General features: G+C 35.7%; 1 protein-coding gene across 1 annotated transcript in view; it reads right to left on the bottom strand.

Moving 5' to 3' along the window:
• The window catches only part of ADAMTS6 (ADAM metallopeptidase with thrombospondin type 1 motif 6), a 146390-nt gene that overhangs the window by 24171 nt on the left and 105922 nt on the right, over positions 1 to 16297 (bottom strand). The window contains exons 16-21 of the mRNA XM_057389632.1: positions 13856 to 13958; positions 12745 to 12878; positions 10854 to 10977; positions 9588 to 9668; positions 5179 to 5342; positions 3395 to 3533 (exon numbers count right to left, since the gene is read on the bottom strand). Of these exons, the coding sequence (XP_057245615.1) occupies positions 3395 to 3533; positions 5179 to 5342; positions 9588 to 9668; positions 10854 to 10977; positions 12745 to 12878; positions 13856 to 13958 (745 nt within the window). The remainder of the gene's footprint in view (positions 1 to 3394; positions 3534 to 5178; positions 5343 to 9587; positions 9669 to 10853; positions 10978 to 12744; positions 12879 to 13855; positions 13959 to 16297) is intronic.

Genomic DNA, 16297 nt, shown 5'->3' with positions numbered 1-16297 from the left:
CAGCTCTCTCAGCACTTGTGGATGCATCCTGTCAGGGCCCATGGACTTCAGGAYGTCTGGTCCGTATAGTTGTTTCAGACCAAATTGTCCTTCACAAAATGAACATCTTCCTTCCAACATTCATTCACCCTGGTGTCCTCAGTCAGGAATCTCTGAGGCCTGGTCTTGTCAGTGAAGACTGATGCAAAGGCATTCAGTAACTCTGCCCTCTCCTTACCAGGATCCTGTCKCCACTTACTAATGAGTTCACATCATCTTTTTTTTTTTTTTTTCCCTTTGTTCTTGATGTTTCTGAAAAAGCCCTTTTCATTATGCTTGACATCCTTGGCCTTGACATCCTTTAAGTCTAGCTAGGCATTGATCTTTCTAGTCACATTTCCATTTACCTACCCAACTCTCTATATGCACTCCAGGTGGCCTGACCCTGCTTCCATCTCCTGTGTATTTCCTGCTTATACTTGAGTAATGAAAGTAGCTCCTCATTCATCCGCAGAGGTCTCTTGTCTCCTTGGCCCAATTTTTCTCACTGTAATGCATCATTCCTGAGTCTGGAGTAAGTGGTCCTTGAATATCAATCCACTCTCTTGGATCCCTCTTCTTTGCAGAGCCTGTTTCCATGGGATTCTTCCAAAATGAAGATTCATCCTAATGAGGTTAAAGTTAGCTATCCTCAAGTCTGGGGTTGTAATCTTTCTTGTTGTCCTGCTACTTCTTAATACAATACTGAATTCTACAATCTCATGGTCACTACGGCCAAGGCCTCTCATATGAGACTTCCTTCTGCCTTTTAGAGGAAATCTAAATATGTAACTGTTTCTTTCATGAACTCTAACTTATCTCCTAGATCATTCTGTTGAGGCATAGAGGGACGGGAGGCATAACATGTACTGTGAAGAGACCATTGATTTCAGGTGTCTGGATGAATTTTCACATGAGATGAAATTCCTTGAATGCTTCAGAGGTCAGAAATTCCAGAGAGCTGTACATACAATAATGAACTCCTAATTAGCAAACAAGTCTGTCATATATGCTTTGAGTTGCTCAGTACCCTGAGAACTACACAGGGGCAGCAGGAATGGAATTCAGAGCTCTGGCATTGCATTGAGCTGTTGCAAACAGGAAACCTTGTTGTAAACAGGAAAACTCCCTACCATTTCACCTACTATGCTCTTCCTATTCTACAAAGCCAAGACAGGCCCTAGGACAGAAGTCCTGTTGAAAAAGTTAAACTGTTTTTACTGTTCTGATATGATTCCKTATCATAGCAGAGATGAACATAATATAGAAATACATTGGAAGTGACAGCGTATTACTATTCACTCGAAGAGTATGGGTTTCTCCTGCTGGTTCTCAGCTTGTTCCTTGACTCCTGACTGCTCTAGTATGCCTTATCTTTTCCAAGATAAGGCACAGCCGCAGCTCTAGGAAGAGCTGAATACAGTGGATTGCTCTCAAAAACTATCAAGAAGAAAACAGCACAAAAATCAGGCACTTCTGGAATATATTATGCTCCAAAACTATTTAAGTTTTGGACTGTAGACTTTATGCTCTACTTCATGAACCRCAACACATATGCTCAAGTTCACCTTGCTACCTAGATCAAGTAATATCCATGTAGTTTCATAAACTGAAGGGAATAGCAGGTACTCTCATGGAGAAAGCAGATATATTTTTTAACATGAATTATAGCTACAATTAAATATTTATTTCATTAATACAGTTCTCAGTGAAAATAGGTGACCAAAGTATATCCTTTTATTAAGCTGAAAGAAAGGAGAGAAAAGTGCCTGATTTGGCCACCATAAGCTACCAAACTAAATCTCTCCTCCTCCTCTGAGCTTAAATTAAGAAACGCATGCCAGATTTAGAGATTCATAAATCTTCCCTTGAAACCTAATTAATTACATACAAATTTTTTTAATCTAGACAAGGGCCTACTTCTTCAAAGCCAATTATTTGTTTCACTTTTTTTTATCAAATGTGTGAAACAACAATGACCTTCATGACAGAAGATCCATGGCTAAAATCTTGTCTCTGCCTAAATCAACAGGATTTTCCCCATGATTTCAGAAACATCATTAACTCATTACCATCGCAAAAAATAAAACTTGACAATACCTTAAAGGTTCTGATAATTGGAACATTCTTTTGCTATGAGCTAGGCACCCCCCTTCTTTATGCTTCTCCTTTAAAATGTTTTTGACCTGCTACATTTAACATTACTGAAACCATAGTTTAAAAAGCAATCTGTCACCCAGGAATCCAAACAAATGAACAATAAAATTACTGGAGAAAGTTGGCATCCTCCTCTATTTTGTTTCAATATTTTTTCTAGTGGTGCTGAAAAGAATTTATGCTATTGCTTGTGTATTATGTATGGCTAAGTTGTATTTAAGCTGCAGACAACTAACAACAGCCACAGCATCTTCCAGCAGAAAGGAGAGTCATGATGGCTCTAAATTTGAATACTTCCCATTGACAGAAAAAAAAATCAAGAAAGTAACAAGTACTTGGTCCAAAGGTCCTTTAAAAAAGTATGGTGTCTTCTTGCTATGGGTTGCCCACAGGTCTATCCAAACTGAAATTCTTGAGATGCATAAAAAGCACTCTCCCATATCTTCTGGAACAGAGGTATGTTGGGGAGATGATTCATTCTGTCTCCAGAGAGAAGAAAGATACTGTTCTCACATCACTTCTACTCACCAGTCCATGCAGCAGCAATGGTGTTGGCTTTGAAAGAAGCCAACTGTCCTGCTCTCCCAGCCAGAGGTAAAGAATTGCATTGGTGGCCACTAGAGGGAGGATCAGGAATATAGTAAGTTGTGGGCAAAAGCCACCCATGATGAACCGCATGGGACAACCTACAAATCCCCCACTGCTGCCCAAAGGCAACAAGTCTCAGATCATGCTATGGGCTGGCAAGTAAAATCCAATTGTTATCATCTTCTACAGAGGAACTGCTAGTATGCATCCTCAATTTTGGTAGCTGGAGGATAGAAGGGCTAGGATTGTGTGAAGGACACCTACAAACACACAAAGACCCAAATCTTTATTTACGGCTGCCTATTTTGCCTTCCGACTTTCAATCTCCTTACTTAAAACTTCTGATGTCCTTTATCAACAAAGCTCCTGTGAAAATCAAGCATATTAGCTTCAAGAGAGTCAGCAGAGAGAGAGATACTGTGTCAAGATACACTATTTTTAACAAGAAGTTCTGAACATATYAAATGTACTTGAAAACAACAAAATCCACTATGATTAAAACAAATGTTCATTAAGGTTTGACGCATACCTGAAAGAAACGTTTTCAATTAGTCACCTAGAAAATTATACAGCAAAGTACATCTTGAAAATGAGTTTATCCTGTATCTTGACTGTTTGTTTGGTGTCTTACCTCCAGCACAAGTGGCAGAACATTCGGACCAAGGCAGATGATTCCATGCAAAGCCAACCTCATTGTCTCCACTGCCAGTGCGAGAGATCGGAACATTGAATTTATATTTTATCCCCAAATTCTGTTCCTGTAGCAGAATCTGTAGTCAAAAACAACTGGTTATATCACTCAAACAGGCAGGCAGAAGGCAAACACAGTGACACTTATCTGAGGCATGTATTATGTTCTGCTGAATAGGAAAGAAGTAATAAAGGAAGTCACGTTAGCTCTGTTTAGACATTCCCCAAAAGAAYCTCTAGTAACTTTTAAAACATATAAGAAAGAAAAATATTGTCAAAGGTGAGCTTTATCTTTCTTTTTCTCCCTTAAAACAACTTTATTATTTCTGACAGTTCCTTATTCCTGATAAAATTGTTTGGAAAAGCTAGTTTTCATAAAATTAATGTCTTCGCGGAAATGAATTTGAGAGCTGACTAATTATGGAAGGTCAAAGTTGGAAAATAACATTACTGTAGAAACATGCAACAGTTCTAACTGAAATCTTGTGAGGATTACAAACAACATAGTTTTGAACCTATCACTGCCCTTGTTAGCACTTCTAGTGACTACTGTAATAGTAGTAATAGTAATACCAGCATTGCTGCTGAGGCAGTTTTTTTCCTGTTATGCAAAGCCAATAGCATAAGCATGGTGGAATCATACCTGTAAAGGAATCATAGGTGTCTATGTCACCTGCAGTGATGTGACTGCAGCAAGAGTTCAACAATCACCATGCGCTTTTGTCTATCCTCACTGTTGAACTGCATGCCTTTGACTCTCTATCAAACCTTTTTTTTTCATTGCTAATAGCACAAAATCATGTTAGATGCAGTAATCTGACTCACCTTAGAGCTACTTTTCATCCATTTCTACTTTCTCTTATGTTTTGCAGTGGCACATCTGCCTACCTCCACAGCGCCAAAGACCAGAGAGCTTTCAGAAAGAATGTCAGTGACACAGACTGAATGAAAGAAGGCACTATAATAATATAACTTATTCTGCATGGACTGTCTATCTTATGCACAGCTACAGAAGAAGAAAAGATTATTTGGGTGCTTGAAAATGTAGGCTAAAATGTGAATATCCATGCAACAATTATTCTACAAAAAAATATTCTATTCTTCAGGATCTCAAGAAATCCCTCAACTGCAAATTGGGCAGCTCAGAGAATAGACTGGGAAAGTATCACGTTATTCTTATACACTTCATTATTGCCTGTTGTCAGAGATGGTATCAGGATCCTGGTCTATATCTTTTGTTACATTCTCATATTTTATAAAACCTTCGAGAACAATGTATGTCACAGCAATATACTTTAGTGTGGGTCACATATTATACTCATTCTTTGGTAAGAGTATACATAAATGTCACACTCAGGGCCAGTCTTAAAACCACTGACATGAACAGAATTGTCAGGGAATTGTCAAGAATCAGCAGTATGCAGAGATACGATATGTGGCCCATTTACAATTTTGGCTACCATTATTATGAACTACATTTTAAGRGATATGATTAATTTTCTATGAGATTTCCTGGTGCTCTTATGACTTTATGCCTGCTTCATCAAAATGTTTGCCAGTCAGTTTCAAAAGGTAGGAAACCTGTGTTAAAACAGTCACACAAAGTCCCACCTAGGCAAGCTATATACTGTTTGTAACCAGTTTTGATTTAATTCATGGAATTGTCTTTTCTCAGAACACAATTACATATTTCAAATTTCAGAAATAGATTTATTATAACTTTACCATGACAATGAGATTTTCTGAAGTAGGGCCTAGTGCTTCCAAAGACTCTGGTTCATCTGTTGGTCTCTTGTAATGGAAAGCTGTTCCAGCAACATCAAACTTTCTTGGCCAGTCAATAGTCCAGGCACCATTAATATAGTAGTCATCCTCTTCAGATTTTAAAGCTTAAAAAAAAATACAAGCCACCTAAAAATTGGAAGCAGCATTTATAATGGAGAAGCCATTGTAAATTAATCTACTAATCTGTTAAAATATGTGAGCTTTGGCTCTACATCACTATTTTTTCAAGCAATATAAAACCTTTTCTTTATTCCTAGTTAAAATTTCCCTCATGTAAATCAAATTTTGCCTCTGCAATCATTTTCAATGCACAGATTATTTTGCAGGTTTCAACATGCAGATGCTGCATGAAATGAACCAGAATGCATCATGCAATTTGCAATGTTTCTTCAACTTTAAAACTGACCCTATGTGCAATGTATGCTGATTTACATGAGACACATGCATGTCCAAAAAGTKTAATTAATTATCAACCTCATCTTTACATTAAGAAGTTGGGGCATGGAATAAGTATCGCAGACTATGTGCAGATGAAAAAAAGAGAAGAAACATTGACTTTGACACATGGCACCAGCCAGCTGCTGTTTTGTTGTCTTTGTCCACTACTATTTTTTTCTTTATTAAAGCATAAGATATTTCAATTACAAACACAAACATTAGCTACTTAATCTGAAATTTACATCCTTGAACCATGAAAGAACTGTASATAAAACGGAAATTTCATAACTAACCAACCATTAGGATGGGCAAGTATATATTATTAAGGGATTTGTATTCAATGTTTTATCAATCACATTACATTAAGTTTCTAAATATGAAATTGCCATTGTATTTTATGATTAATTTCTATTATTTAAATATTGACTTTTGATTTAAGGTGAAGATTACCAAGCTTAACATATTTATTTATTTACTTTAAATAAAAAATATTCTTAAAGGAAAAATGATGTCTGGAAACTCATAATCAAAAAGCATGTCATTTTTTTGCTAAGACAATATCCTAGGGTGACAGACTTTACTGGATAGGGAAAAAACGTCACATCATCATATGAAGGAGTAAGACAACTTCAGCTGTCTGCATTTTATTCTCAACTGCATGTGTGTGGACAGTTGGTTTACCTAAAACAGTTAGGGACAATGTCTGAGTGATGCTTAAATTCTCTACAACAGATCAGAGAGTATTCATGTGAGAAGGTGACAGTGATAGAGGCAGTAATGTTCCACTGGTGGTAATGATTTTCAGCAGAAATTAGTAACCATTTCCATCAGCACTACAAGGTCTGAAAATTAATGTATGTATGCTATATATGCTTAAACTAATATACATCCAGAATCAAAGCAATTAATTTTTTACCTGACTGCTAGAGAAAAACGCATTTTCATTCTGTAAATAGATTTACCTAATGCCAGTTGTTATGCCCAGGTGAAGGCCACAGTTGTGAACAGCAAACTCCAATAATTACGTGACAATAGTTACAAAGTGGCACAATGCTAGTAGCATATGAGACAGAAAGAACAAGTTAATGTCCTAATCAAATCATTTATGAGAAATTGAAATGCAGGAAGCCTTCTGAAAATTAGCATAAGAGGACTATAAAGCCAGGTGTCACCCTGAATCAAGCCATTTAAAGGAAGATAACAGCATTACCAAACACACTTTTTTTTTTTTTCTGCARCTCTGAACACAAACAATTTTGTTGCTGCGGGGTTATCTGTTGGAGAAGACAGTTAAAATATTTTACTATTTGTGCAGCTGCAGAAATGACCTTCTGACTAATTTTGTCACATAAGTAGGAGCAATACCAGTGAAGAAATAATCAGCCAGATCAAGGAGACGGAAGACAGGTGATAACTGAGCAAACTGAATTGTATAACTGCGCCCCAAATTCTAGGTCATGGATTTCAAAAGAACTGCATTCTAGTTTAAGGACACACGGGATGTTTGCTGTGAGTTACTCTGAAAGCCTTAGTTTGGAAAAAAAGAGCCAGCCACAACCACAGAGGAAGAGGGGTTTATATTGTCAGTATTTTAGAATCATGGAATAGGTTGGGTGGGAAAGGACCTTTAAAGGCTACCTAGTCCAATTCCCCACAATAGGCAGGGGCATCTCCAACTAGAGCAACTTGACTACACAAAACTGAGAATGTTTAGTACACTTTCAAATGGACCAATTGATTTCTTAGACTGGGATCACAAATTCAGCAGCACAGCACATAAGAGAACGTACATATGTATTAATGATTATTTTCAGAAGTATCAGTTCGCTAGTCTGATTCATGGTGCAGCCACACAAAGAACTGTCCTAGAAAAAAAGAGGGAATTCCAGAAAGTCAGAGAAGTTGACTGTGAAGTTGACACTGTCACGAAAGAAACATCCATAAAATAATACCTTTGGGGTAAGTATTTTAACATAATGAACTCATTTTAGTTACTATTCTGCTTGTCTAGTTCCTTTAAAGGAGCAGACAAATCAAAGCCTTCCTTTCCCCAGAAACTGGCTAGCCTAAAATAGAGACTTGTATAGGTTCACACTCACCAAACAAAATATCCCATAACATAATGAAATAGCCCTTGCAACTTAACAAGATTTTTCACTAGGATATAAAGGTACTTTTGAAAGTTGGAAACACAAGAAATTTGTAAAGGAAAGGAAGGTCCCATTTTGTGGTCAGGGCTCTGTGGCATGAAACAGAGCAGTGAGGAGAGAACCTGAAAATCTGTGAATCCCTTTAAACTGTGATAAGCATGTAAAAGAAGTGTTTATGTACATCTTTACATTTTTAGATCCATGGCCAGATTAAATACCAATGACTTTGTATGTATTTTCTACATGAACAAAAATAATTGAATGTTTTAGTTACTTTATTCAGATAATGTCAATCAAAACACTTTTCCAGATCACTCTCCTTTGCAGTAGTCTTACAGAGGAATAACAATCCATTGTAGTAGCATGTTTGTTCTGGTTTTCAGCTGTCCAATAAAGAGTTCTTTGCAGCAAACAATCATGACAGGATACATAGCATGACTCCCTCCTACCGTCTCTTTTTGAAAGGTCAGTATAGGATACAGTTATATTTTGACATTGGGGAGGGGCTTTGGAAAGCAGGATGCTGAAAGAATATATGTTTGATTTAATAGCAATTAAATGTTTTAATTAATGTTTGATTTAATTTAAAAGAATAGCACCCACTCAGTTGCTGGTAGTGTTATTATTCCCTCAGAATGGAGGGAGGTGGACTCTCTGCTGAATTACAGAAGGGTAGGGACAGGCAGAAAGAAAGGCAGGCATTCAACAGTAAAATTGCTAATCTATTCCACTTAGGAATTAATGTTCTGGTGAAGATAATTGCCTTTCTAATACACAATCATGGGCATCACAATGCTTTTCATCATGTTAGTGTTATATACCAACAACATGGACTAAAGAATGRAAGAAGTAGTTTCAGCAGCTGCTTTTCAGCTTAAATAGGTAATAGCTTTTGCTAGTGTTAATGTCTTCTGTGCAACTAATCAGCTCTCTAATCTGTTTCTGACTAAGAAATTGGTGCTCTTGTACTACTGTCAACTGACTGCTATGCAAAGCAAGGTACAGAAACTGCCATCAATGCATGTTGCCTTGAGTTTGACTAAGTCAGATTTGTAAATACCAGTATTAAAAAAACAGAAAGCATATTTAACACTCTCTAGAGCAATGAGTAAGAATCTGGGAATCTGAGTTTAATTCTATGCTTCACAGTAGGCTTCCTGAATGATCTCAATTAATCACATAGTTTTTATGCACCTTATTTTCTTACCTACAAACCAGGAATTGTACCCAGCCCCTACAACACAGTAAGGCTGCATAATTGATACATTAAAGTACCTTTAAAAGAAAAATGACAGGACTGCTAGCATTTAAGTAACCATTGCTGCTGATGAAATAAAATTGTGTTTTAAAACAATTTAATTCCCCAAGAGACATTCCAGATGGAAGACACAACTTCACAGCAGGACAAGAGATTATTTGAGTTTTATTTCCTTGTTACTGAGCATTTTATTTCCTCATACTGAGCATTATTTCCTCATCCATTTCAGTTCAAGTCTAACACTTTTAACTGTAGTGAAATTGACGTGATTTTGCACTGAATGAAGAAGGAGGAATTGCATGGTTTATTTCAACAGCTCAATTCAAGAGAATACATCCTAATAACKACTGAATTGCCTGATCACACATTAGCAGTATTAAAAGCTAACTATTCTCTATGCTGCTTCACTGTGTATAAGATTTGCCCAAAGTAGAAAATGTACCTTCAAATCACAACATACATTCTGACTTAATGACAGTCTGTAACATAAAGCATGCCCTTACCAATGTAGTTTTTTGACAATGCCACTTCTCTTATTTCAATATGCACAGAACCTCTTGGAATTTGAACCACTTCCATATATCCTATAAGACAAGATAAATTTTATTTGCTGCTGTTCACTTTCATCAATATTAAGTAATGAAACTAACCATTAAAGAATTACTTACAACTAAAAATTAGTATGAGATATGGGATTCAAATGTACTTGAACATTTTGTTTTATGTGATACAAAGGAAAATTCTTCAAATGTCATACAAAATTTTTTAACTGATAGCAAGAATTTATATATTCAGGAACTCCTTCTTTAAGTGTTAATAAAGACTTTTCAACAGTGTATTTAAAGTAATTAACATTTATGTGATAATGGATAATTCAGGTAGTAGAGGACTTTGGTCAGCCATTTAGCTAATACACCAGACCAAGTTACTCAGAGCTWTATCATGGACCATGAAAAATTCCAAAAGATGGAAACGCTACAATCTTTCTGGGAAGTCTGATTCACTGCTAGACTATCCTCCTAAGGAAATAGTTTTTTGTTCCATTTGGTCAGCACCCTCCTTCTATCAATTTATAGCTACTGTCTCATCTCCTAYCGTGTACCCACCAGTGTGAAGACCTTGGCTCAGTTTTCTCAGTAATCTCCTCATAGGTATTGGAAGATTGATACCAGGTCCCCATAAACCACAGAATTCTCCAGGTTGAGCAAGCATAGCTCTCTCAACCTCTCCTCATAGAGAATCAGGCATTCCAGATCCCTATAATTTTACCAGTCCCTCACCAGACAGAACAAACTGCAGTGCATCATTCCTTTTCCTGAATTAGGGGGTCCAAATCTGGTAGCACTAAGACTACAAGATTAGTATTGTTTGAGCTAAGTTTTAAAATAATAGCCTATATATACTTCCTGAATTCTTAATATGATGAACTTCTGAGACTTTTCTGGATTCTTGCTGTTCTAAAATTTAATGCACAACTAAGTATCAGATTCTACCATACAAAGCAAAATAATAAAAACATTACTCCTAATATAGCACCATAACTAAATAACAACAAAAAAAGTGTACCAACAGCACTAAAAATTCATTAATTACACACATACTTGTATTTGACATAAAATCAAACTAATACACAAAAAAAGGAAACAACAGGCAAATGGAGTCAAAGTGATTGACCACCACCAATGCCACACTGGGAGTGAAGGCAGTGCTGATATTTACTAGAGTCATCTAAATGCATGGTGCAAAAGAATGGACATACACATACATACCTCCTCTGGGCAATGAATCATTGAAAAAACCTTCAATGGCTTCACATGTACTCCCATCTCCTCCACAAACACGGCATCTATCTTCCTTAGCATCAGACCCTAAAATATTATCACAACCTACATGCTGAGAACAGATAAGAACAAATATTTTAACCGGATGACGATCATAAACCATTATTTCTAAAGTTTCTTTCTCTCAGGTTTGAGATATGCAGTTCCTCTTTTTATCTATTCCATTATGATAGCCAGTACTTTAAGTGGGTTTTCACTTGAGAGTGAAAGAAGATAAAAAAGAAGAATAATTCACAGTTTGGGTTGTTACCCATCTTGATTAATAAGAACCTTGACTTATTTCTACTGTGACTTTCAGGAAGGTATTTCACAATGTTTTTCAAATAATATAATGATTAGAGTTATCAATATATTATTAAAGATGTTATTAAATATTACAACAGCTGCATGACATCTATATTGCTTTTTTAAGGTAAATATTTGCTTAAACAAATATGTTTAAATAAGGCAAATATTTGCTTAAATATGTTCCTTAAACATTAAGCATAAGCAGTATTCTTAAGGCATTACACCTTCATAGATTGTATTTCTACATCCTGCAGGAAAAAYTTCTAAGTCTGAATATATAAAGTGTAAACAACTTCACAGGTAAAAACAAATGCAGAATAAAACATAGCGAAAGGCTGAATTGCATGCTGCATTCAATTAAAATAAATTAAAATAAATGAAATTAAAGACAGAACCTTTGGGGAAAAGAATAAATGTAGGAAGAAACAAATAGGTTATAAAAAGAATAAAGTCTGCAGCTTCCCAATATTTTTCAGGATTTATGCAAAGAAGAAGGTAGCTATGTAACTGGATGGCTGTCTTTGTTTCATGTCTAGCACTATTACTTGTCATCTTGTAAACAGGTAATACAGAGGTCATAAGAAAAGTTCAAATACTTTAAATAACTAACAAAATACTATTATTTTAACTATTTACATTTCAACTTACTGATTCACCAAGATGATAGACAGCCAACTTTATTCAGTTCATTCTCAATTTGAGATTTTTTCATGAGTTTACTAAAACATGGCAAAAGCTTTTGATCTCACTGCATCATTCCATAAACATTCATCTTCAGCCCTCCAATTAGCAAAGAACTTCAGCATTAAGTTAAGCTTTAGTTATGTAAGCGGTTTTGGTGAAATCAAATAATTTTTAGAGTCACCAGTACTGTTCAAATGCTTAGACCTAGGTACATAACCAAACACTTTGCTAAACTGAGGGTGCAATGGAACATTAATAACTAAAAATACAGCACAGACTCCCAATTTTATTGAAATTCTTGTAATAGATCTATAGGAGGTATACAAGATAATCAGATTTTTAGTAAATGGCTTTGCCATTTACTTACATCATTATACTCTCTTCCCTAGAACTACAGAACAATAGTTATGACTTTCTGTTTCAATTACATCAACAGCATGATTTTGTGCAACAGGATAAGCTAATTAGATCTAAACAAATTAATATGTTCACATTAATCATTTTTCAGCCAGAGTGGTGTTCTAGCAGAAATTATGGAACAGGCCTTGGAACAGTGCAAAAAACCTGTCCATCTCCTGTTGCCATTTCCATCAACTCTTCAACAGAAAACAAAGAAAAAAGGAGAAAAAAAGGCAGATTCTATTAACATCTGTGAGAAGTTACTGAAATTCAAATTATTTGACTATTTTATGCAATACCTTTTCAAACTTTTTGTCTCAATCCTACACTTTCATTAACGACTTGCCAACACTCCCTTTTCATGTAATATACAGGTACCATAACTAAATGCAGGTGASAGCAGACAACAACAAAATAATCCCTAAGTATTTTATAAAACATTTGTAACCTTGCATTCTCCATTGATACAGATATCCAGTGAATCAGCATTGCACTGAGTCCCATCTATTACTGCAGGAGCACGTTCAGTGTAAAAATTATACCCTTCAGCCAAGCAGTTTAATGCACACGGTTTAACCCCACCTGGACAACAAAACAAATGAAAGGGAAAAAATTATCAGAAAAACTAAGATTTAGTAAAAAAATATACTTAACGCATGTAAGGTACACATTTTATTTAACTTCCCCTTAATGATTGCTCTACTTGACTCTTCTTTTTTGCAAAAAAAGATTATTTCATATAGTAAGATAATGACAAGGTTGGCTGGCTCTGTAATGATTCCATTTTGGTAACACAATCCTAATGGTTATTGAACAGTTGAAAACAAGGATACCACTTCACTATTTGAAAAGCAACAATAGCAACAGAATGTAGTGCTGGAAGTATATCAAAACCAAGATCAGAATATTTCAGTTGGGAATTCTGTCCTACTAAATTACACTACAGCTCAGAGCATGTGATCATGATAACCTTTCTCAAGCTTTTAATCTAAAAACCTGTTTGTAAAACCATTTAGGCTTTTAAGCTAAAAATCATTGGTAAAACCATTCAAGTCAATAAAATACTAAAAACCCAAGTTACACCCTCCATGCTTTAGAACAGGAAAAATATTTATTAAATTATATTATTATAAATAATGCAATTATTGAAGTAGTCTTTAGAGAYGCCCATAAATATATTTATTTCATTTTCCTAATATTCTGACTTTAAGAAAGGCAAATTTATTGTGAGATTACGTAATACTAAACTCATCACTGTAGCATAAGAGGCATTTGTAGATCACCTGTGAAACCTCTAATTCTACTAGAACTGCAGGTAGAGAATATTTTTAATATTTTTAATGTGGAGTCTCTACAATGATGCTGACTGCCCTACACACCAAAACAAAATCTACTAGAATTCAATAACACTTTCAGCAGCTGACAAAAGTACAAGCTTAAAAAACTTAGTTCATACTACTTTAATCAAAACATCATATACAAACATTACACTCTGTACAACATTTATACAATTTTGAAGAGTTCACATATAATAATGCTTTTGCAATGCTAACCATTACCTCCAGTGTAGGGTTTCCAGTTATAATACTTTCCCCGGAAAGGCATATTGTCAAAATCCGCACATTGCTTCTCTCTAAAATCACGGGCCCCTGAAGGGCACGGCTAAAAAATGAGACAAAATAGTTAATTTATTCCAAATATAAAGATGAAAGGATGCTTAGATGCTTATACTGTAGACACAATCATGCAAGAGATTAGAAGGTGGTTTCCTGTTTTGTCTTGTAGCTCTGATTCTGAAATTTACTTTATTACTTTCTAATTGAAGTGTCTATTTTGAAATCTTAGGCTGGCATGAAATAGCTGAAGTAATTTAAAGCAAGGTAAGTGCTACATAACAGTTTCCATAAAACTGGAAAATCAGAATCCTGTCAAACTATGCGTCGTAATCAATCCATCAACTGCCTTCTTACAAACCTATTAAAAACAGCTGGAAAAAAAATTTGGTAGGAGCTGTAGGTTCAATTATACTGTACTAAGCAGCTGTATTGAGACAGTTTATTAAAACATCAAGAAAAAAAAGAAAACCTTTTCTAGAGAACTGCATCACTCCTGCTTTCTTGTAGCCTCAACAGAACTATTGTTTTAAGGCTGAGAATGAGAAAAGGTAGCATGTCTGGCTGATTGCCAGCCTACATATGTCAAGAAATAAAAATTTTCATTTAACTTTTCATTGCTTTACATTAACAATCACAAAACCATAAAGTATCATTTTACTTGGAATAAGGATAGATTGAAGTAAAATTAATCTTGGAAAGAATTATAGGAGAAACAGAATTCTTTGCTATTTATAACATTTTTCATCAGCAGATTCAAAGTAATCTTGAATACACCCCCAGCACATTAAACATTGTTATCATTGTTTAAGTACCTGCTGAAATTGCACGCTTAATCAGAAAGCATTTAAGATATAGATTAAAATCCTGTTTAGAGTGGTAAAGAATTTGTTTGACAGACATCAGAGGTGTTAATAAATATTATTACTTAATGAGCAAGAGAAGAGTCCATTTCATGGCATTTTACTTGTCTTCCTATATATCTAAGCCACTTAGCACTTCACAGGAATCTGAAATGCRTTCAAATAAAAGGGACTCTATAAACGTGCACGCTAAAAATCTAATGCACAATGCAAATATAAACATAATAATTATTATTCTCATTATACATTAATGAAGAACTGATAGCCAGCACATTGCCATTTCATTCAGTAACTTTAACTTTTTTCTCCAATTCTGAAGCTGTAGCAATATAAATTAAAACAGTGGACATTTGACAGTATTTATAGTTTAATATTTTTCTATTACTCAATTACCATGTTCTAATTAAAAATGCATCTTAAATACATTGCATTAACAGAGCAGTGTGACTACTTTGTTTCAATAATCCTCCAAATGGTAACAATAAGAATTCAAAATAATTACTTMAGTTAAAAAGAATAGAATTTTAGAATTTTTTAATAGTAACCGAAACTATATTTGCTTCTTTGCATCACATTCTCTAAAGAGTAAAAGGATCAGTCTTGACACCCCTCAAAGCTAGAGTATGAATTTCTCTGGTACTGATCACTACACATTTCCTCAGTCCCACTTGCTCAGCTCCTAATTTACACAACTGATATTTTAATTGCATTGAATTTCCCTTAAAAGTTAAATAAATCACCCTCATAATGAAACCATTTATCTAAGTAGTTATACTAGGACAAAATAATAAGATGAGTAAAGAAGGATCAAGATTTTCTCTTTTATACTCTAAAAAAATTCTCACTATCTGATCTTTGAGGTGTAGTCTTATTTGCCTCAGTTGATCATGTATTGTTCCATAATTTTCTTGTCCTTTTAAGTATCTGACAAGAGGTAAAACTAAAGGCTATGATCTCACGAAGTATATTCAAAACTGTTCTTTGGCAAACCTGGTTGCCTTCTATGACACTGCATAGTTGATGTGGGGCGAGTGGTTGACTTTGTTTGCCTGGATTTCTCCAAGGCTCTCAGTGCTGCCTCCCACAGCCTCCTCCCAGAGAAGCTGCTGTGTTATGGCCTGGACAAGGGGTCAGTGTGGTAGGCGGGTACCTGGCTGACCCACAACACYCAGGGGACTGGTCAGTCACTCCTCTTCAAACTGACAGTGTGTCTCAAGTGGGGTCCCCAGTGATCTAGAAGATAGGATCAAGTGTACCCATTATAAAAGTTGATGATGTTAGTAAACTGTGTGAGGAGGCGGATGCTTGTGAAGGGAGAGCTGCCTGCCTGGATGAGCTGGAAGAGTGGGCTAATGAGAACATTGTGAAGTTCAGCGAGGACAAGGGGAAGGTTGTCCAGGAAAAGCAGAATCCAGGAGTGTGGCACAGGCTGGGATCTGCCCAGCTTGGAGCAGATCTCTGGGAAGGGGCCTGGGGCTCCTGGTGAATGAGCAGCTCCATCAGAGTGCCCAGCGTGCTCCTGCAG

This window comes from Malurus melanocephalus, unplaced genomic scaffold (genome assembly GCF_030028575.1).
Source record: "Malurus melanocephalus ecotype Western Australia unplaced genomic scaffold, MMel_1.1 scaffold_18, whole genome shotgun sequence".
NCBI lineage: Eukaryota > Metazoa > Chordata > Aves > Passeriformes > Maluridae > Malurus > Malurus melanocephalus.
Note: the sequence above shows the minus strand (reverse complement) of the source record. Positions and strands in the feature narration are given on the sequence as shown.